Raw genomic sequence first — 27156 nt, forward strand, 5'->3', positions numbered from 1 at the left:
TCCCAAGGGTTGGTTTTCCCGTTGCTTTTGGATGAAGCGGTTCAGGAAAAGCTCCTTCCCTGATGAAACCGGAGGGAGAGAAGCAGGGAGGGATCCAAAAAGATTTATCCAAGGGGCCCATCCCGCCCTTTGGTGGCCACGGGGACAGCAGAGGTGGCCCTTGGGGCCGGGGGGGGGGTGGCTGTGACTAATTATCCCAACGGCCAATTAACATTTCTGACACAAAAAAACCCCGAATAAGTCGGTTTTTTACGAGCAAACAGCCCGGGGGAAAAAGTGGCCGAAGGGGACTTTCCGTGGGTTTTTCCAGCTGGGAATGAGCTCGGGGGGAGCGCCGGGATCCCAAAGCGTTTGAGGGGCTTTGCACGGGGAGGAGCTCGGGGATGTTTGGGGTTATTTTTTTCCCCCTTTTTAAGCGCGTTCCCGGTTAAAGCCGATCCCAGCCAGGCGCGTTCCCGGTTAAAGCCGATCCCAGCCAGGCGCGTTCCCGCTCCCCGCCGCATTCCCGGTTAAAGCCGATCCCAGCCAGGCGCGTTCCCGGTTAAACCGATCCCAGCCAGGCGCGTTCCCGGTTAAACCGATCCCAGCCAGGCGCGTTCCCGCTCCCGCCGCATTCCCGCCTCGGGAGCGGCTTTTCCCGGTTTTTCCGGGGGGTTATTTTGGCTCCAGGGACGGGGGGGGGGGGGGGACAAGAGGCCGGCGGGGCACGGGGAGACCCTCCCTTTAATCTTAGTTAATTACCGCCAATTAGCGGCGCGCGGGCGGCTCCGAGTTATGCAAATGCGCGCGCGCGGGGCCGCCAATGGGAGGCGCGCTCATTTGCATATATCCAGAATGATTTGCATATATGCAGAGTGATTTGCGCACGGGCGCTGGGTGCGGGTTAATTAAGCGGGGGGGTTAATTGAGGGTGGCCTTGGGGACAAGGAGCGAGGTGGCACCGCTGATGCCCAGTTTGGGGTGGGCACGGGGTGGCCCGGCTGGAGGTGCCCCCCCAACTTGTCCCCTGCAGGACAATTTAATTTTATCCCTATTTCTGTTTATTAATTTCTTTTTATTTTACATGTTTTTCACTGTTATTTTTATTTTCTTTATTTTTATTTCTTTATTTTAATTAATTTACCTTTCTTTTAAATTGTTGTAATTTTTAATTTTAATCTATTTAATTTAATTCTATTTATTTTAATGAATTTATTTTTAAATGTTTTTATAGATTTAAATGTTTATTTTCTTTATTTTTCTTTCTTATTTATTTTAATTCATTAATTTTATTTAAATGTTTTTATTATTTTAATTATTTTATTATTTTAATTTTTTATTTTATTTCTTTTTATTTATTATTTATTTTAATTGATTTTGTTTAAAAAGTTTTTATTATTTTAAATTTTTATTTTCTTTATATTTCTTCCTTATTGTAAATAATCTTATTTTAAATGCTTTTAATATTTTAAATTTTTATTTTTTTATTTTTACTTCTTATTTGTTTTAATTAATCAATTTTATTTTAAATGTTTTTATTATTTTAAATTTTTATTTTCTTTATTTTTGTTTCTTTTGATTTATTTTATTTTAAATGTTTTTATTATTTTAAATTTTTATTTTCTTTATTTTTCTTTATTATTTAATTAATTTTATTTTAGATGTTTTTATTATTTTAAATTTTTATTTTCTTTATTTTTATTTCTTTTAATTAATTTTATTTTAAATGTTTTTATTATTTTAAATTTTTATTTTCTTTATTTTTCTTTATTATTTAATTAATTTTATTTTAGATGTTTTTATTATTTTAAATTTTTATGTTCTTTATTTTTCTTTATTATTTAATTAATTTTATTTTAAACGTGTTTATTATTTTTAATTTTAATTTACTCATTTTAAATTCCTATTTATTCTCATTAATCTCAATTTTTAACACTTTCGATTATCATTTTCCTTTCCATTTTATTTCCCTTCTTTCCTGTCGATACTTTATTTTTATTTCCTCCTTTTACTTGTTGTTCTTATCCCTTCAATATTATTTTTTAGTCTTTATTTGGATTTTCTGCCCTGTGTTGCCAAAGGGCCCCTGAGCTGGGATCAGCCCTGGATGTCCCATCCCTGGCAGTGTCCGAGGCCGGGCTGGATGAACTTGGAGCAGCCTGGGACGGTGGCAGGGGGGACACTGGGGGGGCTTTAAGGGCCCTTCCCTCCCAAACCATTCCAGGGTTTTGCAGTATGGAAAAGCTTCCTGCTGGGCTGTGGTGCCAGGGTGGGATCATGGAATGGGTTGGGACCTTGAAGATGATCTTCTTCCACCCCCTGCCACGGGCAGGGACACCTCCCACGAGCCCGGGTTGCTCCAAATCCCGTCCAACCTGGCCTGGGACACTTCCAGGGAGGGGATGTCCTGAACACTTCCAGGGATAGGACGTCCCAAACCCATCCAGGGAGGGGATGTCCTGAACACTTCCAGGGATGGGATCTCTCAAACACATCCAGGGGATGGGATGTCTTGAACACATCCAGATATGGGACATCCCAAACACATCCAGGGATGGGATGTCTTGCACTTCCAAGGATGGGATGTCTTGAACACATCCAGGGATGGGACATCTTGAACCATCCAGGGATGGGACATCCCAAACAATTCCAGGGGATTGCCTTGGGCACTTCCAGGAATGGGATGTCCTGAACACATCTGGGGATGGGATATCCCAAACACACCCAGGGATGGGACACCTCAAACACATCCAGAGGTGGGGCACCTCAAACACATCCAGGGGTGGGGCACCTCAAACACATCCAGGGATGGGAAATCCCAAACAATTCCAGGGGATGGGACATCTCGAACACATCTGAGGATGGGATGTCTTGAACACATCCAGGGGTGAGGCATCCCAAACACATCCAGGGGTGGGACACCTCAAACACATCCAGGGATGGGACATCCCAAACACATCCAGGGATGGGACATCTCAAACCATCCAGGGGTGGGACACCTCAAACACCTCCAGGGGTGCGTTGGGAACGTGCCTCTCCTCCCGCCCCACACGGCCGTGTCTCTGTGCTCTGTCGCAGGCGGGAGCCTCTCCAAGCAGGACTGGACCATCCAGTGGCCGGCGGCGGAGCCGGGCAAGGAGAACAGCCCGGGGTGCCCGGCGGAGCAGGGGCAGTGGGCACGGACGCAGCTCTCGCAGAGCCCCAAGGTCCCGCCCAAGTGCGGGCAGCACCACTGCCACGGGGGCTCCCCCCACGCGCCCCTCTACACCCACGTGGACCGCCTGACCGTGGAGGCCCACCCGGGGCTCTGCCCCCCGCTCGAGTCCGGCCACCGCTCGCTGCCGCCGTCCCCCCGGCAGCGCCACGCCGCCCACACCCCCCCGCGCACCCCCAACATCGTCACCACCATGACCCCGCCGGGGACGCCCCCCGTGCGCCGCAGGAACAAGCTGAAGCCCCCCGGGACCCCCCCGCCCTCCTCGAGGAAGCTCATCCACCTCATCCCCGGCTTCACCGCCCTGCACCGCAGCAAGTCCCACGAGTTCCAGCTGGGCCACCGCGTGGACGAGGCGCACACCCCCAAGTAAGCGGGTGCCGCGGGGCGCCGGGGGGTGCGGCGGGGGCGAATCCCGTCCCTGCTCCTTGGGGAAAGAGCTTTTATCCCGAAATGTCGGAGCGCGGCGTCTCGGTTTGAGCCGTGCGGTGGGGGATCCCTCGCGGTTCCGGCGGTCGGCAGAGATGTTGGGGTGTGTGTGTGTCTGCTTTGCTCCCTCGTTTTGGGAGCTTGGGGTGGACGGGGAGCATCCTGAGGGGCACCGGGGCTGCTGGAATGTGGGATGGGCGGGCTGGACGCTGGGATTTTGCGGCCGGACGAGAGGTGCTGGGGTGAGAGCACACGCCAGAGCGAGGGGGGAAGGATCATCTTCCAGCTGAAGTGTGGATATATGGACATGGAAAGCCTTATGGGGATGACAGTTTGCATCCCGGGCACCTCCCGGTGTGTTTTCCGTCCCCGGTGGTGTTTGGAGGAGTCTCTGCCCACATTCCCGCTGCTCCTGCTCTGCGGCTCCGGTGCCGGCAGAGGCTGCTGCTGTGCAGGGAAAGGATTCCCCGGTGCCAACACTCTCCCTCTCCATCTCTTTCCACCCCTTTTGATGTCCGTGCTCAGAAACCCCTCCTGCCGCCCCTGGGGGGGGACACAAAGAGGACCAGCGGCCGCCTTGGGGCATCATCTGCTGCCCCTGAGGATGGAGTGGCTGCTCCCCTCCCGAAACAGGAGCCCCGGGACAAACTGCCCTGTTGTCCCTAAATCTGGGGTCCTTGAGGATAAAAAGGCTGTGGCAGCATCCCCGGCAGGGCTGTGGGGGCAGCCTGGTCACCCTGGCACGGCAGCTCAGACCCTCCTGCCCAGCTGGGACACTGAGGAGTCAAACCCCTCTGTCTTCCTGAGCTGCTCTGACTGCCAGGCCCTGAGCCCCCCTTGGCTTTGGGGTGGCAGATCTGTCTGGTGGCCTCAGCACTGTGGTGTCACTTGTTCCCCCCTGGGCTGTGGTGGCTGTTGGGCCGTGGTCCTTGCACAGAGCGAGGGTGGTCACCCTCCTCCTCCCCTGGGCTGGGACGTTTTGGTCTCTAAAGGCTTTTAGCTTCTGGAAATTAAACTATTTCAGCTGGAAAATTCCTCCTGTGAGGCCACCCCTGCCCACCCCCACCACGCTCAGGCACTGCAGTCATGTTTGCCTTGGTCCATCCGAGAGCATCACCACGGCTGCAGGAGGGAACCCTCACTGAGCTGCCCTTTTCCTTCTCCTCCTCCTCCTCCTCCTCCTTCTCCTCCTCCTCCTCCTCCTCCTCCTCCTTCTCCTCCTCCTTCTCCTTCTCCTCCTCCTCCTCCTCCTCCTCCTCCTCCTCCTCCTCCTCCTCCTCCTCCTTCTCCTTCTCCTTCTCCTTCTCCTTCTCCTTCTCCTTCTCCTTCTCCTTCTCCTTCTCCTTCTCCTTCTCCTTCTCCTTCTCCTTCTCCTTCTCCTTCTCCTCCTCCTCCTCCTCCTTCTCCTCCTCCTTCTCCTCCTCTTTTCCTCTCCTTCCCCTTCCCCTTCTCCTCTCCTGTTTTATTCCATTTCAGTTCCCAATCCATGCTCTCTCCCTCACCCAGAGCAGTCCTTGCTGAGGACAGAGCTTCCCTCTGGTCCCCCAGGCTGGTTGATCCCCCAGCTGGGTGGTCCCCACATGCTCCAGGTCACCCTGACACGGGGCTGGGGCAGGTTTGGACCAGGAAACTCGTCGTGCCCCGGTGGGGATGGGATCCCTCGACACCCTGCAAGGGGAAGGAGCAGGGAAGGGCGTGGAGGTGGGAATCCCACACGGGGTTGCACAAACAGAGCGATGCCCCTTTTCCTTCATCGCTCTCCACCTTCCTGGCCCAGGTTGCCCAGAGAAGCTGTGGCTGCCCCTGGATCCCTGCAAGTGTCCAAGGCCAGGTTGGATAAACTTGGAGCAACCTGGGCTGGTGGGAGGTGTCCCTGCCCAGGGAAGGGGGTGAATAAGATCATCCTCAAGCTCCCTTCCAACCCCAACCATTCCATGATTCCATGGGCTGGTTTAGATGAGCTATTAGGAAGAAATTCCTCCCTATGATGGTTCTGAGGGGCTGGAATGGGTTTCCCACAGGATGCCCCATCCCTGCAAGTGTCCAAGGCCAGTTTGGAGCACCCTGGGCTGGTGGGAGCTGTCCCTGCCTGCGGCAGGAGATGGAATAAAATCATCCTTAAGCTCCCTCCCAACCCGAACCACTCCGTGACTCCTCTGATCCCTGCCTGACTCTCTCCAGCTTTCCCGGTGTCTCCAGTGCTCCCTTCCCGGTGGTGCCGGGCAACCCGAGCTCCCGATTAGTGAATTAAGAGAGGAAGGAGCCGATGTTAATTGGGCTCTGCTGTGCTCACACCCCGCCAGGGGCCACCGTGGCGCTGCGGAAGGACCCGGCTTCCCGAAAGCTGCCGGGAGAACCGGGGAGCTTCATTTGCTCTGATGGCACTTAATGATTTTCCAGGAGACAACCACTAAATCCTGCTTTCTAATCCCATTAGTGCTTCGGGATCGTAATTAGTGCGTTAAAGAGGCAGCTTCTTCTTTTCTCCAGTTCGAGTCGGAGTTGTTTATTGACCTGGATGTGGTGGATCAGACGTCTGGAACAGAGGGAAAAGTGGCTTTTTGGGGGCTGTTCTTGGCTAGTTCTTGTTTTCCAGCCGTGCAGCTGTGTGTGGGGGTGTTTATTGACACCCTTCCATGGTGCCCGAGTCCTCTGTGCTCTCTGGGTTCCTCCAGACCCCAAACACGGAGTGGAGCTCATCCCTGGGAAGATGAGTTCTCTGATCAACCCCTTCTGGTTTCAGCTCTGCTGGCTTTGGGCTGGGGCTTTCTGTACCCTGTGTTCCAGTGGGAAGGAGGCCCTGGACCTGAGAGCTGATAGTCTGAGGACACTACCGGGGATCCCAAGTGCTGGGTGGGATCTCCTGGGGTGATTTGGGGTCTGGATTCCCCCCCTCCTGCCTCTCTGCTGACCATTCTCTGGTAGGACCCATGGGGTTGGTGCCCCTCAGGCTGCTCTGTGGAATCACAGCCCGGTTTGGGTGGGAAGGGACCCTAAAGATCATTTAGTTCCAGCCCACAGGGACACCTCCCACTAGCCCAGGTTGCTCCAAGCCCCCTCCAACCTGGCCTTGGACACTCCCAGGGATCCAGGGGCAGCCAGAGCTTCTCTGGGCAACCTGGGCCAGGGCCTCCCCACCCTCACAGCCAGGAATTCCTTCCCAATCTCCCATCTATCCCTGCCCTCTGGCAGTGGGAAGCCATTCCCTGTGTCCTGTCCCTCCATCCCGTGTCCCAAACCCCTTTCTCCCCTCCCCAGCCATCCCCCAGCCCTGGGTGGGGCCGAGTGGGCTCAGCAGGGCCGGGGAACCCCCGGCAAGGGCAGGAAGGTCTCTCCCCACAAGCTGTGGGTTGGGATTGATGGAGGGAATCTCTCAGGGTGCTCTGGGGCTTCTCTCCCAGATTTTTCCACCAAAAAAGGAAAACACCCCCTATATTTGTGACAGCAGCAGCAGCAGCCACCGGTTCCTCTCCGGAGCGAGGTCCCCACGTTCCACTTGACTCTTAAACTTCCTGGAGTGTTGTGTCCTGGACTTTATTTCCAGCCTTTAATCCATCATTTTTTGTGCACCAAGACCTTTCTGAAGCAGGGGTTAAGTGTTTTTTGGAGCTCTCAGCCTCCCGTTTTCCTGCCCGGGAGCCTCCAGCTGGCGACCGTTTAACTCGCAGGAACGGAACGTTTCCTCCTAAAATAAAATAAATAAAAAAAGATCCCCCAGCTTCCATAAATCCACCATCCATAAACATTCTCCTGAGTGGTCTCCTGAAAGGGAAACAAACCATTTGGAGTGGCTGAGATGATGTATAATGCCCGTTTAATGGCTCCTGGGTTCCACGGGCCATTGAAATCCTGCAGGGCTGGTTAATGATTGTTCACTGGGAAGGAACAGACTGGGAATGGAAGGGGCTTAAAAACGCAGAGGTGGGGAACTGAAGCCCAGCTGGTTCAGGGTGAGGGGTGTTAACCCTTGGAAGGCAAGATCTGCCCTGGGGTGTCCTGCCCAAAGAGGTGGTTGGGTGGTCTTTACCCTTAGACCCGTCCTTGGAGACATCCTTTGTCCTTGCACCTGGACTTAGACCAACCTTTGTACTTAGACCCACCCTTAGAAACATCCTTTACCTTTAGACCTGTCCTTGAAGTCATCCTTGGGCCCCTCATTAGACCCATCCTTCATCCTCTAACCCATCCTGCATCCTTTGACCCTTCCTTCTTCCTTTGGCCCATCCTTAGACCCCTCCTTCATCCTGGGACCTGTCTTTGGACCCCTCCTTCATCTTTAGACCTGTCCTTTGACCCACTGTTTATCTTTGGACCCCTCATTAGACCCGTCTCTTGACCCATCCTTGGTCCCCTGCCCCAACCTTTGTTCTTTTACCTGTACTTAGACCCCTCCTTCACCTTTAGACCTGTCCTTAGACCCCTCCTTCACCTTTAGACCTGTCCTTAGACCCCTCCTTCGTCCTTGGACCCCTCACTAAACCCATCCCCTGCCCTATCCTTGTCCACTGACCCGTCCTTTTCCCCCTGACACATCCTTAGTCCTTAGACCCATCCTTCAGCCTTTGACCTCTACTTAAACCCACCCTTCATCTTTAGGCCCATCCTTAGACCCCTCCTTCATCCTTGGCCCCCTCACTAGACCCATCCCCTGCCCCATCCTTGTCCCCTCACCTGTCCTTTGTCCCCTGACCTGTCTTTTGTCCTCTGACACATCCTGAGTCCTTAGACCCACCCTTCACCTTTAGACCTGTCCTTAGACCTCTGCTTCATCTTTAGACCTGTACTTAAACCCACCCTTCATCCTTAGACCCATCCTTTATTCTTGGACCCCTTGCTAGACCCATCCCCTGACCCATCCTTGTCCCCTGACACATCCTTAGTCCTTTGACCTGTACTTAGACCCCTCCTTCATCTTTAGACCCTGCACTAGACCCATCCCCTGACCCACCATTCATCTGCTGACCCATCCTTTGTCCTCTGACACATCCTGAGTCCTTAGACCCCTCCTTCATCTTTAGGTCCATCCTTAGACCCACCCTTCGTCCTTGGACCCCTCATTAGACCCATCCCCTGCCCCACCTTTCATCCCCTGCCCCATCCTTTGTCCCCTGACCTGTCCTTTGTCCTCTGACACATCCTTAGTCCTTAGACCCCTCCTTCATCTTTAGACTTGTACTTAAACACACCCTTCATCTTTAGGCCCATCCTTAGACCCACCCTTCGTCCTTGGACCCCTCACTAGACCCATCCCCTGCCCCATCCTTGTCTCCCCTGACACATCCTTTGTCCCCTGCCCCATCCTTTGTCCCCTGACACATCCTTAGTCCTTTGACCTGTCCTTAGACCCACCCTTCATCTTTAGGCCCATCCTTAGACCCCTCCTTCACCCTTGGCCCCCTCACCAGACCCATCCCCTGCCCCATCCTTGTCCCCTGCCCGGTGTGAGGGGGAGCTGATCCCAACCTCCCTCTGCTCCCGTGTCCAGGGGTGTGTGGCCCAACCCCTGAACTCCGTGGCCTCCCGGGAACAGCCCGTGCCGAGCAGCTGGGGGGGCTGGGGGCCAATCCCAGGGAATTCCAGCAGGGTGAGCCCTGCAGGAAGCGCTGGCCTGTCCCCAGGGAACAGGGAGCAGCTGCTGCAAAGCACAGGCTGTTGTTGTGGTGCCCCCAGGCCGGGTTTGGGCCGGGGGGAGGCTCCTCTGGCTCGAGGCAGCCGGATTTTGGAGGAGTTTTCCGTGGAGTCTCCTTGCCCTGCGTCCTTGCAGTCACATCCCAGGTGTTCTGGGGGAAAATCCCGTCGATCTGGAGCCTTCCCGTGGTTGTTTTCCTTCCCTTCAGCCCCTTTGGCACCGGGATTGTTCTGTGGGGTGGGTTTTCCACACCAGGAAATCCCGGGTGGGTGAGGTTGGGTGGGCAGTTCCCATCAGGTGATAGAGCACATCCCTGTTTTCTTCTTTTCCTTTTTCCTTCTGCTGTTTCCAACTCTGAACCAACTCCCAGCTCGACCCTCTCTGTCCTTGTGGGTGTTTTCCTCCATCCCCTGGAGAACCCCCTTGGAACAGGACATTCCCTGGGGGGCACTTGGGGAAGTCTCACATCCTTCTGGGACCGTTTAGGGCAGGATTGAGCCCAGCAGATTGATGGCTTTTTGACTGACTTAATTGCCCAATATTCTGCATTAAATCACAGCAAGGAGCAGGTGAAGCTTCCCCTGGGCCTCAGGAGCTCACCCACAACCAGCAGCAGCTCCAGCCCCAGCCACCAGTGCCTGTGAGCAGGGGCAAAAAAAGGAGCAAACCCCTCCAGTTTACTCTGGGAATTTTGAAGGCAAGAATCAGGGGATGGTTTGGGTTGGAAGGGACTTTAAAGAGGAGCTTATTCCACCCCCTGCCCTGGGCAGGGACACCTTCCACCAGCCCAGGTTGCTCCAAGCTGGCCTTGGACACTTGCAGGGATGGGGCATCCTGTGGGAAATCCATTCCAGCCCCTCCCCACCCTGACAGGGAGGAATTTCTTCCTAATAGCTCATCTAAACCAGCCCATGGAATCATGGAATGGTTTGGGTTGGAAGGGAACTTAAAGATGATCTTATTCCACCCCCTGCCATGGACAGGGACACCTCCCACCAGCCCAGGTTGCCCCAAGCCCCGTCCAACCTGGCCTTGGACACTTGCAGGGATCCAGGGGCAGCCACAGCTTTATGGGCAACCTGTGCCAGGGCCTCCCCACCCTCACAGCCAACAATTCCTTCCCAATATCCCATCCAGTGGGAAGCCATTCCCTGTGTCCTGTCCCTCCATCCCTTATCCCAAGGCAGGTGAATCACAGACCCCCAAAAACTGGGACCAGGGGTCTTCTCACCACCCCCACCCCCCCAAGCAGCTCGTGGTTAAACTGTCCCTCAGAGTTAATCACCTAAGCTGGTCTTAAACACCACTGAGTGACAGGTCATTTGTTCTACTGCTCATTTAGGACGAGGCTGTTTCCCCGTGTCCCGATCCCGGCCGCAGGTCCATCGATTAGCTGATGTTCTGCATGGGTGGGATTGGGAAGGACGGGGACAGCTCCTGTTCCTGGCTGTATTTCTGACAGTTCCCAGCCTTGGGAAGGCAGGTGGGGCTCTTGGCATGGGGGAGGAGCAGGAGGAGGATGTTTGCAGAGCAGGTGGATGCAGCAGGACGCTGGGAATGTGTGTGGGTGATCCGTGTGCTGTGTCCTCCCGGGGGGCAGGAGGCCAATGGCCCCTGGGCTGTGCCAGCCCTGCTGTGTCCCTGTGCTGGCACTGCTGGGGCACCTCCAGCCCTGGGGGCACTTCTGGGCCCCTCAGACAAGAGACACAGCACTCCAGGGGTGCCCATCAGGTTGGGCTCAGCCCTGCCCACCTCGGAAGCCTGGAAGGGGCTTTGGCCAAGGCCCCTCCAGGGCAGGACTGGGAGCCCTCTCTGGGACAGGCTGTGCCGAGCAGGGGGGACGTGGGGACGCTGCTGGTCCCCCAGAGATGTTCCTCACTGAAAGCACAACCCCCTCCTCTCCACCAGCCCTGGCCCCTGCTGGCCCCAAGGGGCAGAACCTGCCAAGGTTTCCAGCTGGAAACCCCGCTGGGCTCCCTCTCCAGCCTCCCACCCTCTGGAGAAGCCCCTCCAGAGGGGACAGGAGACAGGCACAGGGCTCTGGGGTCCCTAAATCAGGGGGATCTGGCAGCACTGGGCTCCACCTACGGGCTCCCAGCAGGGGCCACGGCTAAACCAGCCCACAACCATCCCCCAGCTTGGGAGCAGGAGGGGAACCCTCGGGAACCCTTGGGAAAGGGACAGCGGGAGGGTTATCTGAGAAATGGGGGTCACTGATCCCCCAAGCTGAGCCAAAAGTGAATTCCCCCCCAACCCCACCTTGCTGCTGCCCCAGAGTCACCCCCTGTGCTGGCAGTGGTGCCCCCGAGCTGGCACCGTGGTCCTGTGGTGCCATCCCTGGGACGGGCTGTGCCAGTGGGGTCTGGAGCGTGTGCAGGGAAGGGAACGGAGCTGGGAAGGGGCTGGAGCAGCAGGAGCAGCTGAGGGAGCTGGGGGGGCTCAGCCTGGAGCAAAGGAGGCTCAGGGGGGACCTTCTGGCTCTGCAACCCCCTGACAGGAGGGGGGAGCCGGGGGGTTGTTGGGCTCTGCTCCCAGGGAACAAGGGACAGGAGGAGAGGGAACGGCCTCCAGCTGTGCCAGGGGAGGTTTAAATTGGACATCAGGGATAATTCCTTCCTGGAAAGGGCTGTCCATCCCTGGCACAGCTGCCCAGGGCAGGGGTGGAGTCCCCATCCCTGGAGGGATTTAAATCCACATGGATGTGTCACCTGGGGACATGGTCAGTGGTGGCCTTGGCAGAGCTGGGGATGGTTGGACTTGGTGACCTTGGAGGTGTTTTCCAACCGAAAGAATTCCACGATTCCAGTGTTGCTCATCCTGTACTGAAGATCCCCAGCTGGCCCTGCAATGAGGGGAGGGAATTTGGAGAGCAGCACCCCCCACCCTGCATTTCCAAATCACCTCGGTGATTAACCCGGGTGAGTCAGGGCTGGGAGCCTCGAGCAGCTCCTGGAACGTCTCCTTGGGCCCCCTGAGTCCAAAGGAAAAGGAGAGGGGAAAACCTGCTGGTGAGAGTGGTGGTTGCAGTCTGGTCGAGAGTGGTGATTGCAGTCTGGTTGGAAAGTGGTGGTTGCAGTCTGGTTCAGAGTGGTGGTCTCAGTCCTTCTCTGTTTCCCAGATGGTTAAAAAAAGTCCCAAGACCCCAAGATTATCTATGCTCAGGTTCAGGCAGGAATGCCCAGTGCCTCCCTCAGGGGTTCCACACTGGGTGTGAGGACAGGAGCACCCTCCTGTCTGGGTCCAGCTCTGGGCCCTCAGCTCAGGAAGGACATGGAGGGGCTGGAGCAGGTCCAGGGAAGAGCAGCAAGGCTGGGGAAGGGACTGGAGCACAAGTGCTGTGAGGAGAGGCTGAGGGAGCTGGGGGGGCTCAGCCTGGAGAGGAGGAGGCTCAGGGGAGACCTCCTCACTCTCTGCAACTCCCTGACAGGAGGGGGGAGCCAGGGGGGGGTTGGGCTCTTTCCCATCAGCAAGACAAGAGGGCTGGGTCTTCAGCTGTGCCAGGGGAGGTTTAGGTTGGAGATTAGAAGGAATTTCTTTGCAGAGAGGGTGCTCAGCCATTGGAATGGGCTGCCCAGGGAAGTGGTGGATTCTCCATCCCTGGAGGTGTTTAAGGACAGACTGGATGTGGCATCAGTGCCATGGGCTGGGAACCACGGCGGGGTTGGATCAAGGGTTGGACTGGATGATCTGGGAGGTCCCTTCCAACCCAGCTGATTCTGGGATTCTGTGATCTCACAGGCCTCTGAACACCCAGTTTACAGCCTGAGGGGTCAGGGCTGCTCTGGGCAGGGGGTGTAGATGGTTCATTGAGAACAGTGTCTGGGCAATGGCATGGAAGGCTCTGGAATACACAGCTTTGGGTCACACCCATCCAGCCATGAACTGGGCCCAGCTGTTGTAACCAGGACAGTCATCCATGGTAATTCCTGCCCTGCTGTTCCAGCCAGAGGCTCGGGGAGCTTCCCATGTGCTCCAAGGAGGAGGAACTTCGTGCCCTGTCCTTTAAAGACAAGTTGAGTCTCTGTGATGGGGAATTTAGATGAGGATTATCACCCCTGGGGGAGGGGAGAGGGGGCAGAGCTCTCCTGCTGCCTGCAGGCTGTCCCTGTGGCAGGGAGGGCACGGGGAGGGCAGAGCTGTGGGCAGTGCCCCTGGGTGGTGACCAGGAGGTGGATGCTGGTGGCCCAGCCAGGAGGAAGTGCCTGAGCTCTTCCCAGCTCTCTCCTCCAGCAGGAAAGACACGAGGCAGCTCCTCCAGCCTCTTCTTTGTGGTCCAAGAGGTCTGTGGGTGCTTTTCATCCCCAATCTCTAAAGCCCTGGCTGGGCCAAGCTCCGTGTGCTGCCCTTCCCATGGCAATGAAAATGCTGGAGTTGATCCCATCCCTTTTCTTGGATGGGTTTTGCAGCCATGGAGGTGGTTGGGGCTGGGAAATGGGATCATGTGCCGATGGAGAGTCTGTGGTCTTCAGCCCACCCTCCTCTGCTCTGGAGCCAGGCTGGGAGAGCTGGGGGGGTTCCCCTGGAGAAGAGAAGGCTCCAGGGAGAGCTGAGAGCCCCTTGCAGGGCCTAAAGGGGCTCCAGGAGAGCTGGAGAGGGACTGGGGACAAGGGATGGAGGGACAGGACACAGGGAATGGCTTCCCACTGCCAGAGGGCAGGGAGAGATGGGAGATTGGGAAGGAATTGTTCCCTGTGAGGGAGGTGAGGCCCTGGCACAGGTTGCCCAGAGAAGCTGTGGCTGCCCCTGGATCCCTGGGAGTGTCCAAGGCCAGGTTGGACGGGGCTTGGAGCAACCTGGGCTGGTGGGAGGTGTCCCTGCCCCATGGCAGGGGATGGACCAGACCTTTAAGGTCCCTCCCAACCCAACCCATTCCATGGTTTGGTGGCAAAGCTGCTCTGCTGAGCTGAGGTCCTGCTGCCTTGGGGTGGGAAAACCCCCTCCCTGGGTGCACCCACAGAACATTCCAGGGCCAAACCGGGGTGGAAGAGTCTCCAACACGAGGAATTCACCCTCCTCACCCTCTGTTGGCCATGGCTGGTGGTGCTCCCCCCCCCCGCCCTCGTGTGTCCCTCCAAGGGACGTAACGGTGGAAACCAAGAAAACAGAAGGGCCTTAATGAGAAACAGGTCCTGCTCCAGGATCCTGGAGGCAATTACCTCCTCCAGCTCCTGCCCTGCTCCCAGCCCCATTCCCTGCCCTCCTGCAGCACCATCTCCTTGGATCCTGGGAGGAGGGAGGGGAAAAAACCCCAAACCTGCTCGGCTCCAACTCCCTTCAAAGAATTTTTCCCCGGCTTTTTATAATTTGCAGCCGTAAGGAAAGGAAAAAAGTCAAGTTCCACTTTGTGCTTGGAAAAGAGAATAATAGATCAGTAAGGCTTGAACCTTCCAATTCAGCCATCCAGGGAAGTGGGGACAGGCCCTTGGATAAATATTTAACTGCTGAGGGCTTTGATATGAAGAACCTGCTTTTCCTCCGGCCCGGGGAGAGGGAGGGAGGGTTTGTTGCCTCTTGTGATGAGGGGGAGGATAAATGGAACATCTGCTGGAGAGTCCCTGTTTGTTTTTTTAATGTCAGGCCCGGTGTTGTGTGGGGTTTGCTCAGAGCTGGGGGGTGTAATGAAGAAATTTCAGCTCTTCAGACAGGTCCAAATAATCCAAATAATCCAAAGGGCTTCACCCTAAAGCAGCCAGTGCTGGGCACTGGGATTGGGATGGCACCGGGAATGGGAGCTGGGTGCTTGGTTTCAGGGGTGACAGGTGACCAAGAGAGGGTGGGGAGGTTGAGTTCCTCTTGTTGGAGACTCTTCCACGCCCGTTCAGCCCTGGGATGTTCTGTGGCTGGACCCAGTGAGGGGGTTTTCCCATCCCAAGAGCTTTCCAGGCTGGGATGTGGCTCCAGCCGTGGGAGTTTTGCTCCAAGCTCCCCAAAGCCTGTTTGGGGAGGCTCAGGCTGCTTGGCCAGGGAAGCCACGGGGGTGTGGGGGGTTTATTTGGGAGTTCCTGAAGAGTTGGATTTTACCAGAGTGGGAAGCCAAGAGGAAGGGAGAGCTGAGAGCTCTTCTTCTGGAGAGGGACTTGGGATAAGGGATGGAGGGACAGGACACAGGGAATGGCTTCCCACTGCCAGAGGGCAGGGAGAGATGGGAGATTGGGAAAGAATTCCTGGCTGGGAGGGTGGGGGAGGCCCTGGAATGGATTTCCCAGAGGATGCCCCATCCCTGGAGGTGTCCAAGGCCAGGTTGGACGGGGCTTGGAGCAACCTGGGCTGGTGGAAGCTGTCCCTGCCCAGGGCAGGGGGTGGAATAAGATCATCTTTAAGCTCCCAAACCATTCCATGATTCCATGGGCTGGTTTAGATGAACTATTAGGAAGAAATTCCTCCCTGTCAGGGTGGGGAGGGGGCTGGAATGGATTTCCCACAGGATGCCCCATCCCTGCAACTGTCCAAGGCCAGCTTGGAGCACCCTGGGCTGGTGGAAGGTGTCCCTGCCCAGGGCAGGGGGTGGAATAAGCTCCTCTTTAAAGTCCCTTCCAACCCAAACCATCCCCTGATTCTTGCCTTCAAAATTCCCAGAGTAAACTGGAGGGGTTTGCTCCTTTTTTTGCCCCTGCTCACAGGCACTGGTGGCTGGGGCTGGAGCTGCTGCTGGTTGTGGGTGAGCTCCTGAGGCCCAGGGGAAGCTTCACCTGCTCCTTGCTGTGATTTAATGCAGAATATTGGGCAATTAAGTCAGTCAAAAAGCCATCAATCTGCTGGGCTCAATCCTGGCCGGGGCCCCTGTGCTCCAGGCCAGGCAGGAGCTTTAATCCTTTGCAGCTCAAATACCGAGGAGAGGATTTTTTCCCCCCCTTTTTCACTCCATTTCCCTTCCTTTAAGAGAAATTGGAGCGTGTGGTGAATAAAACATAGCCCGGCTCGCTCAGCTGCAGGGTCAGCTCCCCTCTTTTTGGCTACATTTTAAACCTAAACCTCCTTTAATTTGAATGTAAATGTGAATTAAACCTCTTTTAATTTTTTTTAATGGCAATAAGAGCGGGAGCGACAGCAAATACCTGCGGGGAAAAGAGTTATTTACCCCATTTTCGCCTTTTTTGAAGAGCCGGGCGGGGAGTGCAGGGGGCTGGGGGGGAGTGTCCCCTTTTGGGATGCCCTTTGGGATAAACCAGGAGCATTCCCATTGAACCTCCCCTCCCTGCAACGCGCAGATCCCCCCGCGTCCCTCCTCACATTCCCGCCGGGAACGCGCTTTCCTTTCCCAGCGCATCCCGCTCTTCCCGCCGGGATCCACCCGGGCACATCCCACCCAAAACCTGGCGCGTCCTCAGCGGGCCCCTTCCCGCCGGGAGCCCCCCCAGCACCCCGGGGTATTCCAGCGCTCCATCCCTGCCGATCCTCGCTTCCCACCTTCCCGCCGGGAGACCCCCCAGCATCCCGGGGTATCCCAGCGCTCCATCCCTGCCAATCCTCGCTTCCCACCTTCCCGCCGGGAGCCCCCCCAGCATCCCGGGGTATCCCAGCCCTCCATCCCCGCCAATCCTCGCTTCCCACCTTCCTGCCGGGAGCCCCCCCAGCATCCCGGGGGTATCCCAGCCCTCCATCCCTGCCAATCCTCGCTTCCCACCTTCCTGCCGGGAGCCCCCCCAGCATCCCTGGGTATCCCAGCGCTCCATCCCCGCCAATCCTCGCTTCCCACCTTCCTGCCGGGAGCCCCCCCAGCATCCCGGGGGTATCCCAGCCCTCCATCCCTGCCGATCCTCGCTTCCCACCCCTCTCCCCGGCCCGCGGAGCCTCTCCGGGGCTGAAAGGAGTGACGAGCCCTTTGTCCCGCTGTCTGCTCCTGTTTTTTCACCGCCTCCTCGAAACCCTCTATTTTATTTTTTTTCCCCGGTGATAAACGTTTTGACTGATCCCAGGGAACAGCCGGGAATGAGCCATTCAGGCTGGAATGACACCTAAAGGGATTTGCATGAAGCGATTCAAACTCGCTGAGGCTTTTTTTGTTTCGTTTGTTTTCTTTCCCTTCCTTTTTTTTTTTTTTTTTTTCAAACCCATCATCATCTATTTAGCAAATCCTCGCGACGAAATGACGGCCCGCAGAGGTGGCGTTCAGGTGGCACCGATTTGTCCCCGAGCGTGGCAGGAATTAGCCCTGGAATGTTCTGGACTCGTTGGGGGGTGTTCACTGTTCCCGCCGAGAGATGGGTGGAGATAAAGGGGGGAAAACGAGGATTTTTTTGGCTGTGGAAGGTGCGGGGAGCTGGTTTAGGAGCAGATCCTGGTGAGGGAAGGGCTGAAAACCGGGGATTTTAGGAAAGGTTTGTGGGGCTGGACACTGTGCCCAGCCCCATCCCCGCTTGGGAATCCCGGGAATACGCAGCTTTGCAGCCTCCTGCAGCAGGGATGGGGCTGGGACAGCTGTGGAAAGGCGTCCCGAGGCTCCCAGAGTGGCAAATAACCCCCAAAGAGTTGGGATGTTCAGGTTTGTCCTGTGGCAGGAATTAGCCCTGGAATGTTCTGCTCTGGGGGGGGCTCGGTGGGGGGTGTTCGCTGTTCCCGCCGGGAGATGGGTGGGATAAAGGTGGAAAACGAGGATTTTTTGGCTATGCAGAGGGTTTGGGAATGGTGGAAAGGTGCGCGGGAACTGTTTAGGAGCAGATCCTGGGTGAGGGGAAGGGCTGAGAACCGGGGATTTTAGGAAAGGTTTGTGGGGCTGGATGCTGTTCCCAGCCCCATCCCGCTCGGGGAATCCTGGGAATACCCGGCTTTGCAGCCTCCTGCAGCAGGGATGGGGCTGGAAAAACCATGGAAAAGTGTCCCGAGGCTCCCAGAGTGGCAAAAAAAAAACCCCAAAGAGTTGGGATGTTCAGGTTTTTTCCTGTGGCAGGAATTAGCCCTGGAATGTTCTGCTCGGGGGGGGAGGGGGGGGGGGTGGGTTGGTGGAGAGGTGTTCGCTGTTCCCGCCGGGAGATGGGTGGGATAAAGGTGGAAAACGAGGATTTTTTGGCTATGCAGAGGGTTTGGGAGTGGTTGGAAGGTGCGGGGAGCTGGTTTAGGAGCAGATCCTGGTGAGGGAAGGGCTGAAAACCAGGGATTTTAGGAAAGGTTTGTGGGGCTGGACGCTGTTCCCAGCCCCATCCCGCTCGGGGAATCCTGGGGAATACCCGGCTTTGCAGCCTCCTGCAGCAGGGATGGGGCTGGGACAGCCGTGGAAAGGGGTCCCGAGGCTCCCAGAGTGGCAAAAAAAAACCCCAACCAGTTGGGATGTTTTAAGGATCCGCTCCAAACCCGGCAGAGAGGAGCCCTTGTCCTTTCCCTGCCGTCCCCGGGGGACGCTGTGGTGACCCCCCAGGGTGTCTCTTAGATTTTGGGGGCTTTAAGCCCAGAGGTGGATTGTGTGTGGTTCTATTTACTCCCCCCAAACCCTTTAAAGCCGAAATAAAACCGATCTGGTACAAACCCACTCCCCTCTCCCCCCTCCTGGTCCCTCACAGCGCCCCGGGGGTGGAGGGAGGCTCGTTCTGGGGGATGTCCGGCTGTGCCTGCAGGGAAATGGTCCTTCCGGGGGGCTGCGAAGGATCTCCACCGTCTGAGTGGCCCCTTGGCTCCTCCATCAGTGACACCCAAAGCCCCCCCAGGGCCCCCCTCAAAACCTCCCCAAATCCCCCCCCCATCCACTTACTCCCCTCCCAGACACTCCCCTCAAATTCCCTTAGTGCCAAATCCCTCTCAACCCCCCCTCTGGGGACCCCCAAACCTCCCCTGAACACCCCAAAACCCCCTTAATCCCCCCCAAGATCCCAACCAAATGCTTACAAATGCCCTTAATTCCCCCACATCCCCTTCAGTCCCCCCTAACTCACTCCCCAAAACCCCCCAAACCCCTTTAATCTCCCCAAAATCCACCCTAAAAAGCCTTTGGGCCCCCCAACTCCCCCCTGGGGATCTCCAACCCCCCACCTGAGTGCCCCAAAACCTCCCCAAATCCCCCCTGGGGATCCCCAACCCCCCACCTGAGTGCCCTCAAAACCTCCCCAAATCCCCCCTGGGGATCCCCAACCCCCCTCAAATCTCCCTCAAACCCCTTATTGCCCCCCAAACCTCTTCAACCCCCCCCCGAATTCCCCCTGAACCGCCTTAATCCCCCCCAAAAGCCCCCAAATTCCCTGAGTCCCCCCAAACCCCCTGCTCGTAGCAAGGATCCTCAGGTTTTCCACAGGTGAGGATGCTCATCCTGCTCCTCTCTGGGATTCATCCAGCTCTCAGGATTCCCTGCTCCCCCTTTTTTTGGGATAAGGAGTCAAGCCCAGGGTGAGACAGGCAGCTCACCCCGTTGGCTCTGGGTGTTTGTGTGGATTTATTAATTAATTTTTTTTTTCCTGCCCCTGAAAAAACAGAGAGAGGAAAAAAAAACTCATCTCCCTGTCCAAAATCCCTCATCCTTCCTCCTAATGAGAGCTGTCACCAGCCCTGCTTGGTGAGGAAATGATGCTCCCACAGTAAAGATTCCGTCTGGAACTGATTTATGGGGGGAAAACAAACAGAAATGGGATGGGTGGTTGATGGGGAAGAGCTTTGGGAAGAGCACTGGGAGCTGCTCCAGGGGTTTGGGGGAGATGTTGGAGTTGGAGCACTGAGGGGGGGGTGGAGGGGATGATCTGGCTTTGGGAGCACCAGGGGGGGTGGATGGGATGTTGGGAAGGAGTTGGATGCTCAGAACAGGGGCTGCTGTGCCAGGGGGTCCTGCAGGAACCATGGAGTGCAGGGGGTCATAAAGGGGGGGTATAAACATGGAGAAGGGAAGGCTCCAGGGAGAGCTGAGAGCCCCTTGCAGGGCCTAAAGGGGCTCCAGGAGAGCTGGAGAGGGACTGGGGACAAGGGATGGAGGGACAGGACACAGGGAATGGCTTCCCACTGCCAGAGGGCAGGGAGAGATGGGAGATTGGGAAGGAATTGTTGGCTGTGAGGGTGGGGAGGCCCTGGCCCAGGTTGCCCAGAGAAGCTGTGGCTGCCCCTGGATCCCTGGAAGTGTCCAAGGCCAGGTTGGACGGGGCTTGGAGCAACCTGGGCTGGTGGAAGGTGTCCCTGCCCATGGCAGGGGGTGGAATGAGATCATCTTTAAGCTCCCAAACAATTCCATGATTCCATGGGCTGGTTTAGATGAGCTATTAGGAGGAAATTCCTCCCTGTCAGGGTGGGGAGGGGCTGGAATGGATTTCCCACAGGATGCCCCATCCCTGCAAGTGTCCAAGGCCAGCTTGGAGCAACCTGGACTAGTGGAAGCTGTCCCTGCCCAGGGCAGGGGGTGGAATAAGATCATTAAGGTCCCTTCCAGCCCAAACCATTCCATGATTCCATGAACACCAGCTGGGGGGCTGCTGATGTGTTGGACCCCGGGGGTTCCAAGCCAGGAGGAATGTGCAGTGGGAGCAGCCTGGAGGGAATCATCCCCCCCATCCCGAGCCCAGCACACCCAGAGCCGCCGTTCCAGCCACCCCGAACACGGCAGCAGCTTTTCCTGTGTGAGGAAATCATTAACTTATTAAAGGACAGTTTAATTTTCTCCTGCTTTAAGTGACCATTTCCCATGGCCTGGCAGGGCCAGATGCCCCTGGGCACTGCTGGCAGCCCAGGGCCAGAGCTCTGGGAAAGGATGGCTCACCCTGGGATGGGAATGAGGGTCTGGGCTCGGGGGCATCTCTGCTCCGAGGTGCTGGAGACATGGAGCAGGTGCCTGTGGATCCATGGGCAGGAGAGCAGCTGTTGGACATGAAGAAGGCAGGGATGTGGGCAGGGATGTGGGCAGGGATGTGGGCAGGGATGTGGGCAGGGACACCTCCTGCCAGCCCAGGTTGTTCCAGCCTGGCCTTGGACATTTCCAGGGATCCAGGGGCAGCCACAGCTTCTCTGGGCAACCTCTGCCAGGGCCTCCCCACCCTCACAGGGAAGGATTCCTTCCCTTCTGGCAGTGGGAAGCCATTCCCTGTGTCCTGTCCCTCCATCCCTTGTCCCCAGTCCCTCTCCAGCTCTCCTGGAGCCCCTTCAGACCCTGCAAGGGGCTCTCAGCTCTCCCTGGAGCCTTCTCTTCTCCAGGGGAACCCCCCCAGCTCTCCCAGCCTGGCTCCAGAGCAGAGGGGCTCCAGCCCTGGCAGCATCTCCGGGGCCTCCTCTGGACTCTCTCCAGCAGCTCCACGTCCTCCCTGTGCTGTTCCCAGGGCTGGACACAGTGCTCCAGCTGGGAATGTGTGGAGTATTTCATGGAGTACATATGGAATATTGTATTCCAGGAGTCCCTGGTGACCATGACTGTGCTCCAAGGATCTCAGCCCCAAATCCTGCACATCTCCAGAGGGGCTGAGCCGCCTTTCCCAGGGGCTGTTTTGGGATCTCCTCCCTGCACCACTAGGATAGGAGGGGCTGAGCCAGGGGGGCTCTGCAGTGCCAGGAACCCACACCCCGACCCCTCTGGGCCCATCTGGGGGGGCTGGTCCTTGTCACAGCACAAGGCAGGTGGAAAACTGGGCTGATGGAACATCTCTGGTGCTCAGCCTTGTCCACACCACTGTCCTGCTTCCTGGGATTCCACAGGGGCTGCTCCCATGCCCCTCTGCACCCCAGTCCTTCCTTGGACTCAGTTCTCCTGCTTGGGCCCCAACATGGATGTGGGTGGCACTAAATGTAGGTGACATTAAATGTAGAGGATTTAGGGGATGTGATAAGGTCAGCGAGGCTGGGGGTGATGGGCTTTTGGGCCAACAGACCCTTTACAGCCAGGGTTTGCAAGAGGAAAAGCTCTGGAGTGTTCCTTAATGAGAATTCCCTTTGTTTTGGTGGCGGAGAGGGTGTGGAAGTCCTCGTAGGGAAACGGCTTTAATTCTCCCAGGCTCAGGAACTGCCCCATCCTACAGGTGCCACCCTCACCCACACCCCTCCCAATTCACTTTTCTCTCCTTTTTCCCCCCAGAGTCAAGAAGAAGAACAAGCCCCTGAACCTCAAGATCCACAACAGCGTGGGGAGCTGTGAGAACATCCCTGCCCAGCGCTCCCCCCTCCTGGCCGAGCGCTCCCTGCGCTCCTTCTTCGTGGGCTACCCGCCCTTCCTGCCCTCCACCCCTCCCGTGCACACCGAAGCCACCTTCTCAGCCAGTGAGTGTCCCCCTCGGGCCCCTCTGCCACTTTGGGGGGGGTGGTTGGGGCCAAGGAGACCCAAGGAGACCCTCCTTTCCCTCCCGTTCCTTCCTTCCTTCCTTCCCCCCTTTTCCTCTTCCTTCTTTTTCTTTTCCCCCTCTCCTTCCCCCTGTTTCCTTCCCCCTCCTTTATTCCTCTCCCTTTCTCCCTCACTTTCCTTCCTTCCTTCCTCCCTCCCTCCCCCCTCCCTTCTTTCCTTACCTCCTTTCCTCCCTGCTTTCCTTCCTTCCTTCCTTCCTTCCTTCCTTCCTTCCATCCTTCCTTCCCACCCTCTCTTCCTCCTTCCCTTCCTCTCTCCTTCCCTCTCTCCTTTCCTTCCCTTTCTTCTTTCCCTTCCTTCCTTCCCTTCCGTTCCTTCCTTCCTTCCTTCCCATCCTCTCTTTCTCCTTCCCTTCCTCTCTCCTTCCCTCTCTCCTTTCCTTCCTCTCTCCTTCCCTCTCTCCTTTCCTTCCCTTTCTTCTTTCCCTTCCTTCCTTCCTTCCTTTCATCCTTCCTTCCTTCCCTTCCCTTCCTTCCTTCCTTCCTCCCTCCCTTCCTCCCTTCTTTCCCTACTTCCTTCCCTCCCCTGCTTTCCTTTCTTCCCTCCTTCCTTCTTTCCTTGCTCCTTTTCTTCCCTCCTTTCCTTCCCTCCTTCCTTTTCTCATTCCCTCCTTCTGTTCCTCCTTTGCTTCCCTTCTTCCTTTTCCCCTTCCCTCCTTTCCTTCCCTCTTTCCCTCCTTCCTTCTCCCCTTTCCTTTCTTCCTTCCCCCCTTTCCTTCCCCTCAGCTGCTCTTTGGGATCGCTGAGGAACCTCCAAGCCCTTCCCACCATCCTCTTCCTCCCCTTCCTCTGCCTTTGGGGACGGTGGGACCTGGCAGGGGACACTCTTGTTTTCCTGGGAACACCTTTGCATGAACAGCTCCTCTTGTTTTTATGGAAAAACCTGCACCAGCAGTTTCTTTTTAACCAGTAACAGGATCAGTAAAACAGAAACTAAGTACAGACAAAGCTTCCTGTTCCTTAGAATGGTTCTAAGATACCTTATTTTTGAAAAAAAAAACAAAACTAGATTATCCTTCTGAACATGAACTCTGTGGTGAGCTTAGAATTGGTGAGTTTGTTGTGCCCAAACCTCTGGATTCCATTTCTGACACTGTTTTTGCACACTGGCAGTTCATTGTTCACTGTGCCTTCCTTGGCCCCAGTGCAGTGACTTAGTCTTGGAAGGAACATTTTACCTGATTATTTGTGGGTTTTACCTGCACAAGCCACGTTGAATATTGATTGGTGCAAGCAGAGGCACTCCCCTGCCACAGCAACGCGGGGGGGTTGTTGTCCCTTGGCAAAGGGACCCAAAAGGGGCTTTTCCAAGGGTTTCTTTGGAAAGCCAGCTGTTGGTTTTCCCTTCGGGCAAGGCGGTTCCAGCCTCTCCTGCTCGCTGGGTTTGGAGCCCAGGCAGAGGTTTGGGATAAGCCAGCCCCGGTGCAAACCCCACAGAGCTCCATCCCAACCCTGATCCCAACCCCCTGAGGCTGCTGGGATGGCTCCTGCTCTTCCAGGAGATGCTGTGACGGGATCAGAGGGTGGGGTTGGCTCCTGGGATGGTTCCTGCTCTTCCAGGAGATGCTGTGACGGGATCAGAGGGTGGGGTTGGCTCCTGGGATGGTTCCTGCTCTTCCAGGAGATGCTGTGATGGGATCAGAGGGTGGGGTTGGCTCCTGGGATGGTTCCTGCTCTTCCAGGAGATGCTGTGATGGGATCAGAGGGTGGGGTTGGCTCCTGGGATGGTTCCTGCTCTTCCAGGAGATGCTGTGATGGGATCAGAAGGTGGGATTGGCTCCTGGGATGGTTCCTGCTCTTCCAGGAGATGCTGTGATGGGATCAGAGGGTGGGGTTGGCTCCAGGATCTTGCCCGGGGCGTTGCTGCTGCTCAGGGACAGACAGGGACAGACAGCCTGACCCTCACTTCCCGCTCTCCATCCTGTGCCTCAGTGCATCCCACAGGGATTGAAGGTTTTACAAGCCAGCTGTGGCTCCTGCTCCAAACAAAACCTCCCAGAGAACACGTGGCAGCTGCTGGGAGCCACTTCAAGCCAAGTGCTCCGAGGAGAGGGCGAGGTCCCCCTGCCTCTTGCTCCCCAGCTCAGAACTTCCTCCAGCTCCGTAGCCAGGCTGGGTTTCTGTCACCTTTCCCTCCCTGGATTTTTCCCCTGTTTGCTTTCCCAAAGTGTGGCCTCTCTGGCTCGTTTTGGGCTCTCCCAGCTGCTCTCCCTGCTCAGCTCTTGGCTGAGGGAGGGCTTTGCATTCAACCCCCCTCCCTGCCCATCCAGCCCCCTGGAACCTGCAGCTTTTCCTCCTCTCTGTCCTTCTCACCAGGGTGGGAAGCAGCACTGGGAAGGCTCCACTGGCCCCCCTGAGCACCAGTTTGCAGGTTGTGGGTGGCCAGTGGGATGGGGCAGCTCCTTCCCCTCCCTTTCCTTCCTTCCTTCCTTCCCCCCTTTTCCAATTCCTCCTTTTCCTTTTCCCCTTTTCCTTGTCCCTGTTTCCTTCCCCCTCCTTTCTTCTTCTTCCTTTCTCCCCCATTTTCCTTCCTTCCTTCCTTTCTTCCTTCCTCCCTCCCTCCCCCATCCCTTCTTTCCTTACCTCCTTCCCTCCCCTGCTTTCCTTCCTTCCCTCCTCCCTCCCTTCCTCCCTTCCTCTTTCCCTTCCTCTCTCCTTCCCTCCCTCCTTTCCTTCCTTCCCTCCTTCATTCCTTCCTTCCTCCCTCCCTTCCTCCCTTCTTTCCTTACCTCCTTCTCTCCTCCACTTTCCTTCCTTCTCTCCTTCCTTCTTTCCTTTCTCCTTTTCTCCCCTCCTTTCCTTCCCTCCTTCCCTCCCTCCTTCCCTCACCTCCTTCCCTCCTTCCTTCTTTCCTTGCTCCTTTTCTTCCCTCCTTTCCTTCCCTCCTTCTTTTTCTCATTTCCTCCTTCTGTTCCTCCTTTGCTTCCCTTCTTCCTTCTCCCCTTTCCTTTCTTCCTTCCCCCCTTTCCTTCCCCTCAGCTGCTCTTTGGGATCGCTGAGGAACCACCAAGCCCTTCCCACCATCCTCTTCCTCCCCTTCCTCTGCCTTTTGGGGATGGTGGGACCTGGCAGGAGCTCTGCAGGCAGATGTTATTCCCAGAGGTATCCAACTGCCTGCCTCAGATGTTATTCCCAGAGATATCCAACTGCCTGCCTCAGATGTTATTCCCAGAGATATCAGCATCCCACAGGATCAGCATCTGTGTGGGAGTTCTGCCAGGCAGGAGCACGTTTGTTTGTGGGAAGGAATCATGGAATGGTTTGGGCTGGAAGGGATCTTAAAGCTGATCTTACTGCCATGGGCAGGGACACCTTCCACTAGCCCAGGGTTTCATGGAATCATGGAATGGTTTGGGCTGGAAGGAACTGTAATGACCATTTAGTTCTGAGCCACTGCCACGGGCAGGGACACCTCCCACTGAACCTTCACCCCCGGGCACGACTCTGCTGCTTTTATTTCAGCCAACACTGGCAGGAGGGGGAATCTGGGGCCCCCTCCAGCTGGTGGGTGCCTGGTCCTTGACAGCCAGCAGGAAAAGGGGGAGCTGGGCAGTGCCCCCCCATTTGGGAGCCCCTGTGCTGCTCCATCCCAACAGATGCAGAGAAGAGGGCTGGGTCTTGACCTGTGCCAGGGGAGGGTTAGGTTGGACATTAGGAAGAATTTCTTTGCAGAGAGGGTGCTCAGCCATTGGAATGGGCTGCCCAGGGAAGGGGTGGATTCTCCATCCCTGGAGGTGTTTAAGGACAGACTGGATGTGGCATCAGTGCCATGGGCTGGGAACCACAGCAGGGTTGGATCAAGGGTTGGACTTGATGATCTCAGAGGTCCCATGTCTTGGCTTAAGCACCCAGAAATCAGGTTGGACCTTCTTTTAATTGTAAAGGCTCAGGACCAGCAGGTCCATTGTCTGGTGGTCCTGGGGGGGACTGGCATTGCCAGAGCCCTGTCACCACGTGCACCCAGCTCAGGTCACCTGCTTGGAGTCCTCCAGGACAGGCCAACACTGACATTCCCACCCTGGACCCCGTAAAACAAAAGTGGGTGGAAGGGAAGGGCCAAACCAAGGCTGTGAGTGACTTTGCTGGGAAAAACGAGCAGCTGGGCACGGGGCCGAGCAGGGAATGTCCTCCTTGCTGCCCTTCCAAGCCAGGAAAGGAGCAGCCAGCCCAACCCAAGCCTTTCTGTGCACCAGGAGGGACCAACCCACCCCTTGTCCCCAGGATGAAGCCTGAGGAGGTCTCTCCGTGACCCTCCTGCAGCACAAAGGCTCTTCACGTCCTGGGAGCCAGGCAAGAGCCATGGAACACCCCCTGGATGTGGAGTCATGGGCAGTGACCCCTCCAAGCCTCTGTTTGTCCCTGCAGAGCCAGTCCCTGCTGGTTTGATGTGGTCTGAGGTGATGCCCAGCTCCAGCCCTGCCCATCAGCTCCATCCCGTGCCCTTGGTGCTGTCCCTGGTGGTCCCTTCTCCTCAGTCCTGCTCCTGGCTCTTCCTCTTGGCTCTGTGGCCAAAGGATTTGCAGGTTGTGGTGCCAACCCCCTGCCCTGGGGAGCAGCCTGGCTGTGCCCACCGGGGCCCTGGGTGGGTGACCAGGGATGGCCAAGCCAGCAGCGAGGGCTGGGATGCCACCAGAGCTCTTGGAGCCCCCTCAGCCCCCTCAGGGTCACCTCAGGTGGG

At 56.4% G+C, this 27156-nt stretch overlaps 1 protein-coding gene across 4 annotated transcripts in view; it reads left to right on the plus strand.

Moving 5' to 3' along the window:
- The first annotated feature begins 2903 nt into the window (after positions 1-2903).
- KSR2 (kinase suppressor of ras 2) overlaps positions 2904-27156 on the plus strand; it is a 77940-nt gene continuing 53687 nt past the window's right edge. For all 4 annotated transcript variants that reach the window (XM_064674613.1, XM_064674615.1, XM_064674614.1 and 1 more), the window contains exons 1-2: positions 2904-3562; positions 22216-22397. In XM_064674613.1, coding sequence (XP_064530683.1) covers positions 2919-3562; positions 22216-22397 — 826 coding nt within the window. In that variant the 5' untranslated portion in view covers positions 2904-2918. The remainder of the gene's footprint in view (positions 3563-22215; positions 22398-27156) is intronic.

Source organism: Pseudopipra pipra, chromosome 18 (assembly GCF_036250125.1).
Source record: "Pseudopipra pipra isolate bDixPip1 chromosome 18, bDixPip1.hap1, whole genome shotgun sequence".
Classification (NCBI taxonomy): domain Eukaryota; kingdom Metazoa; phylum Chordata; class Aves; order Passeriformes; family Pipridae; genus Pseudopipra; species Pseudopipra pipra.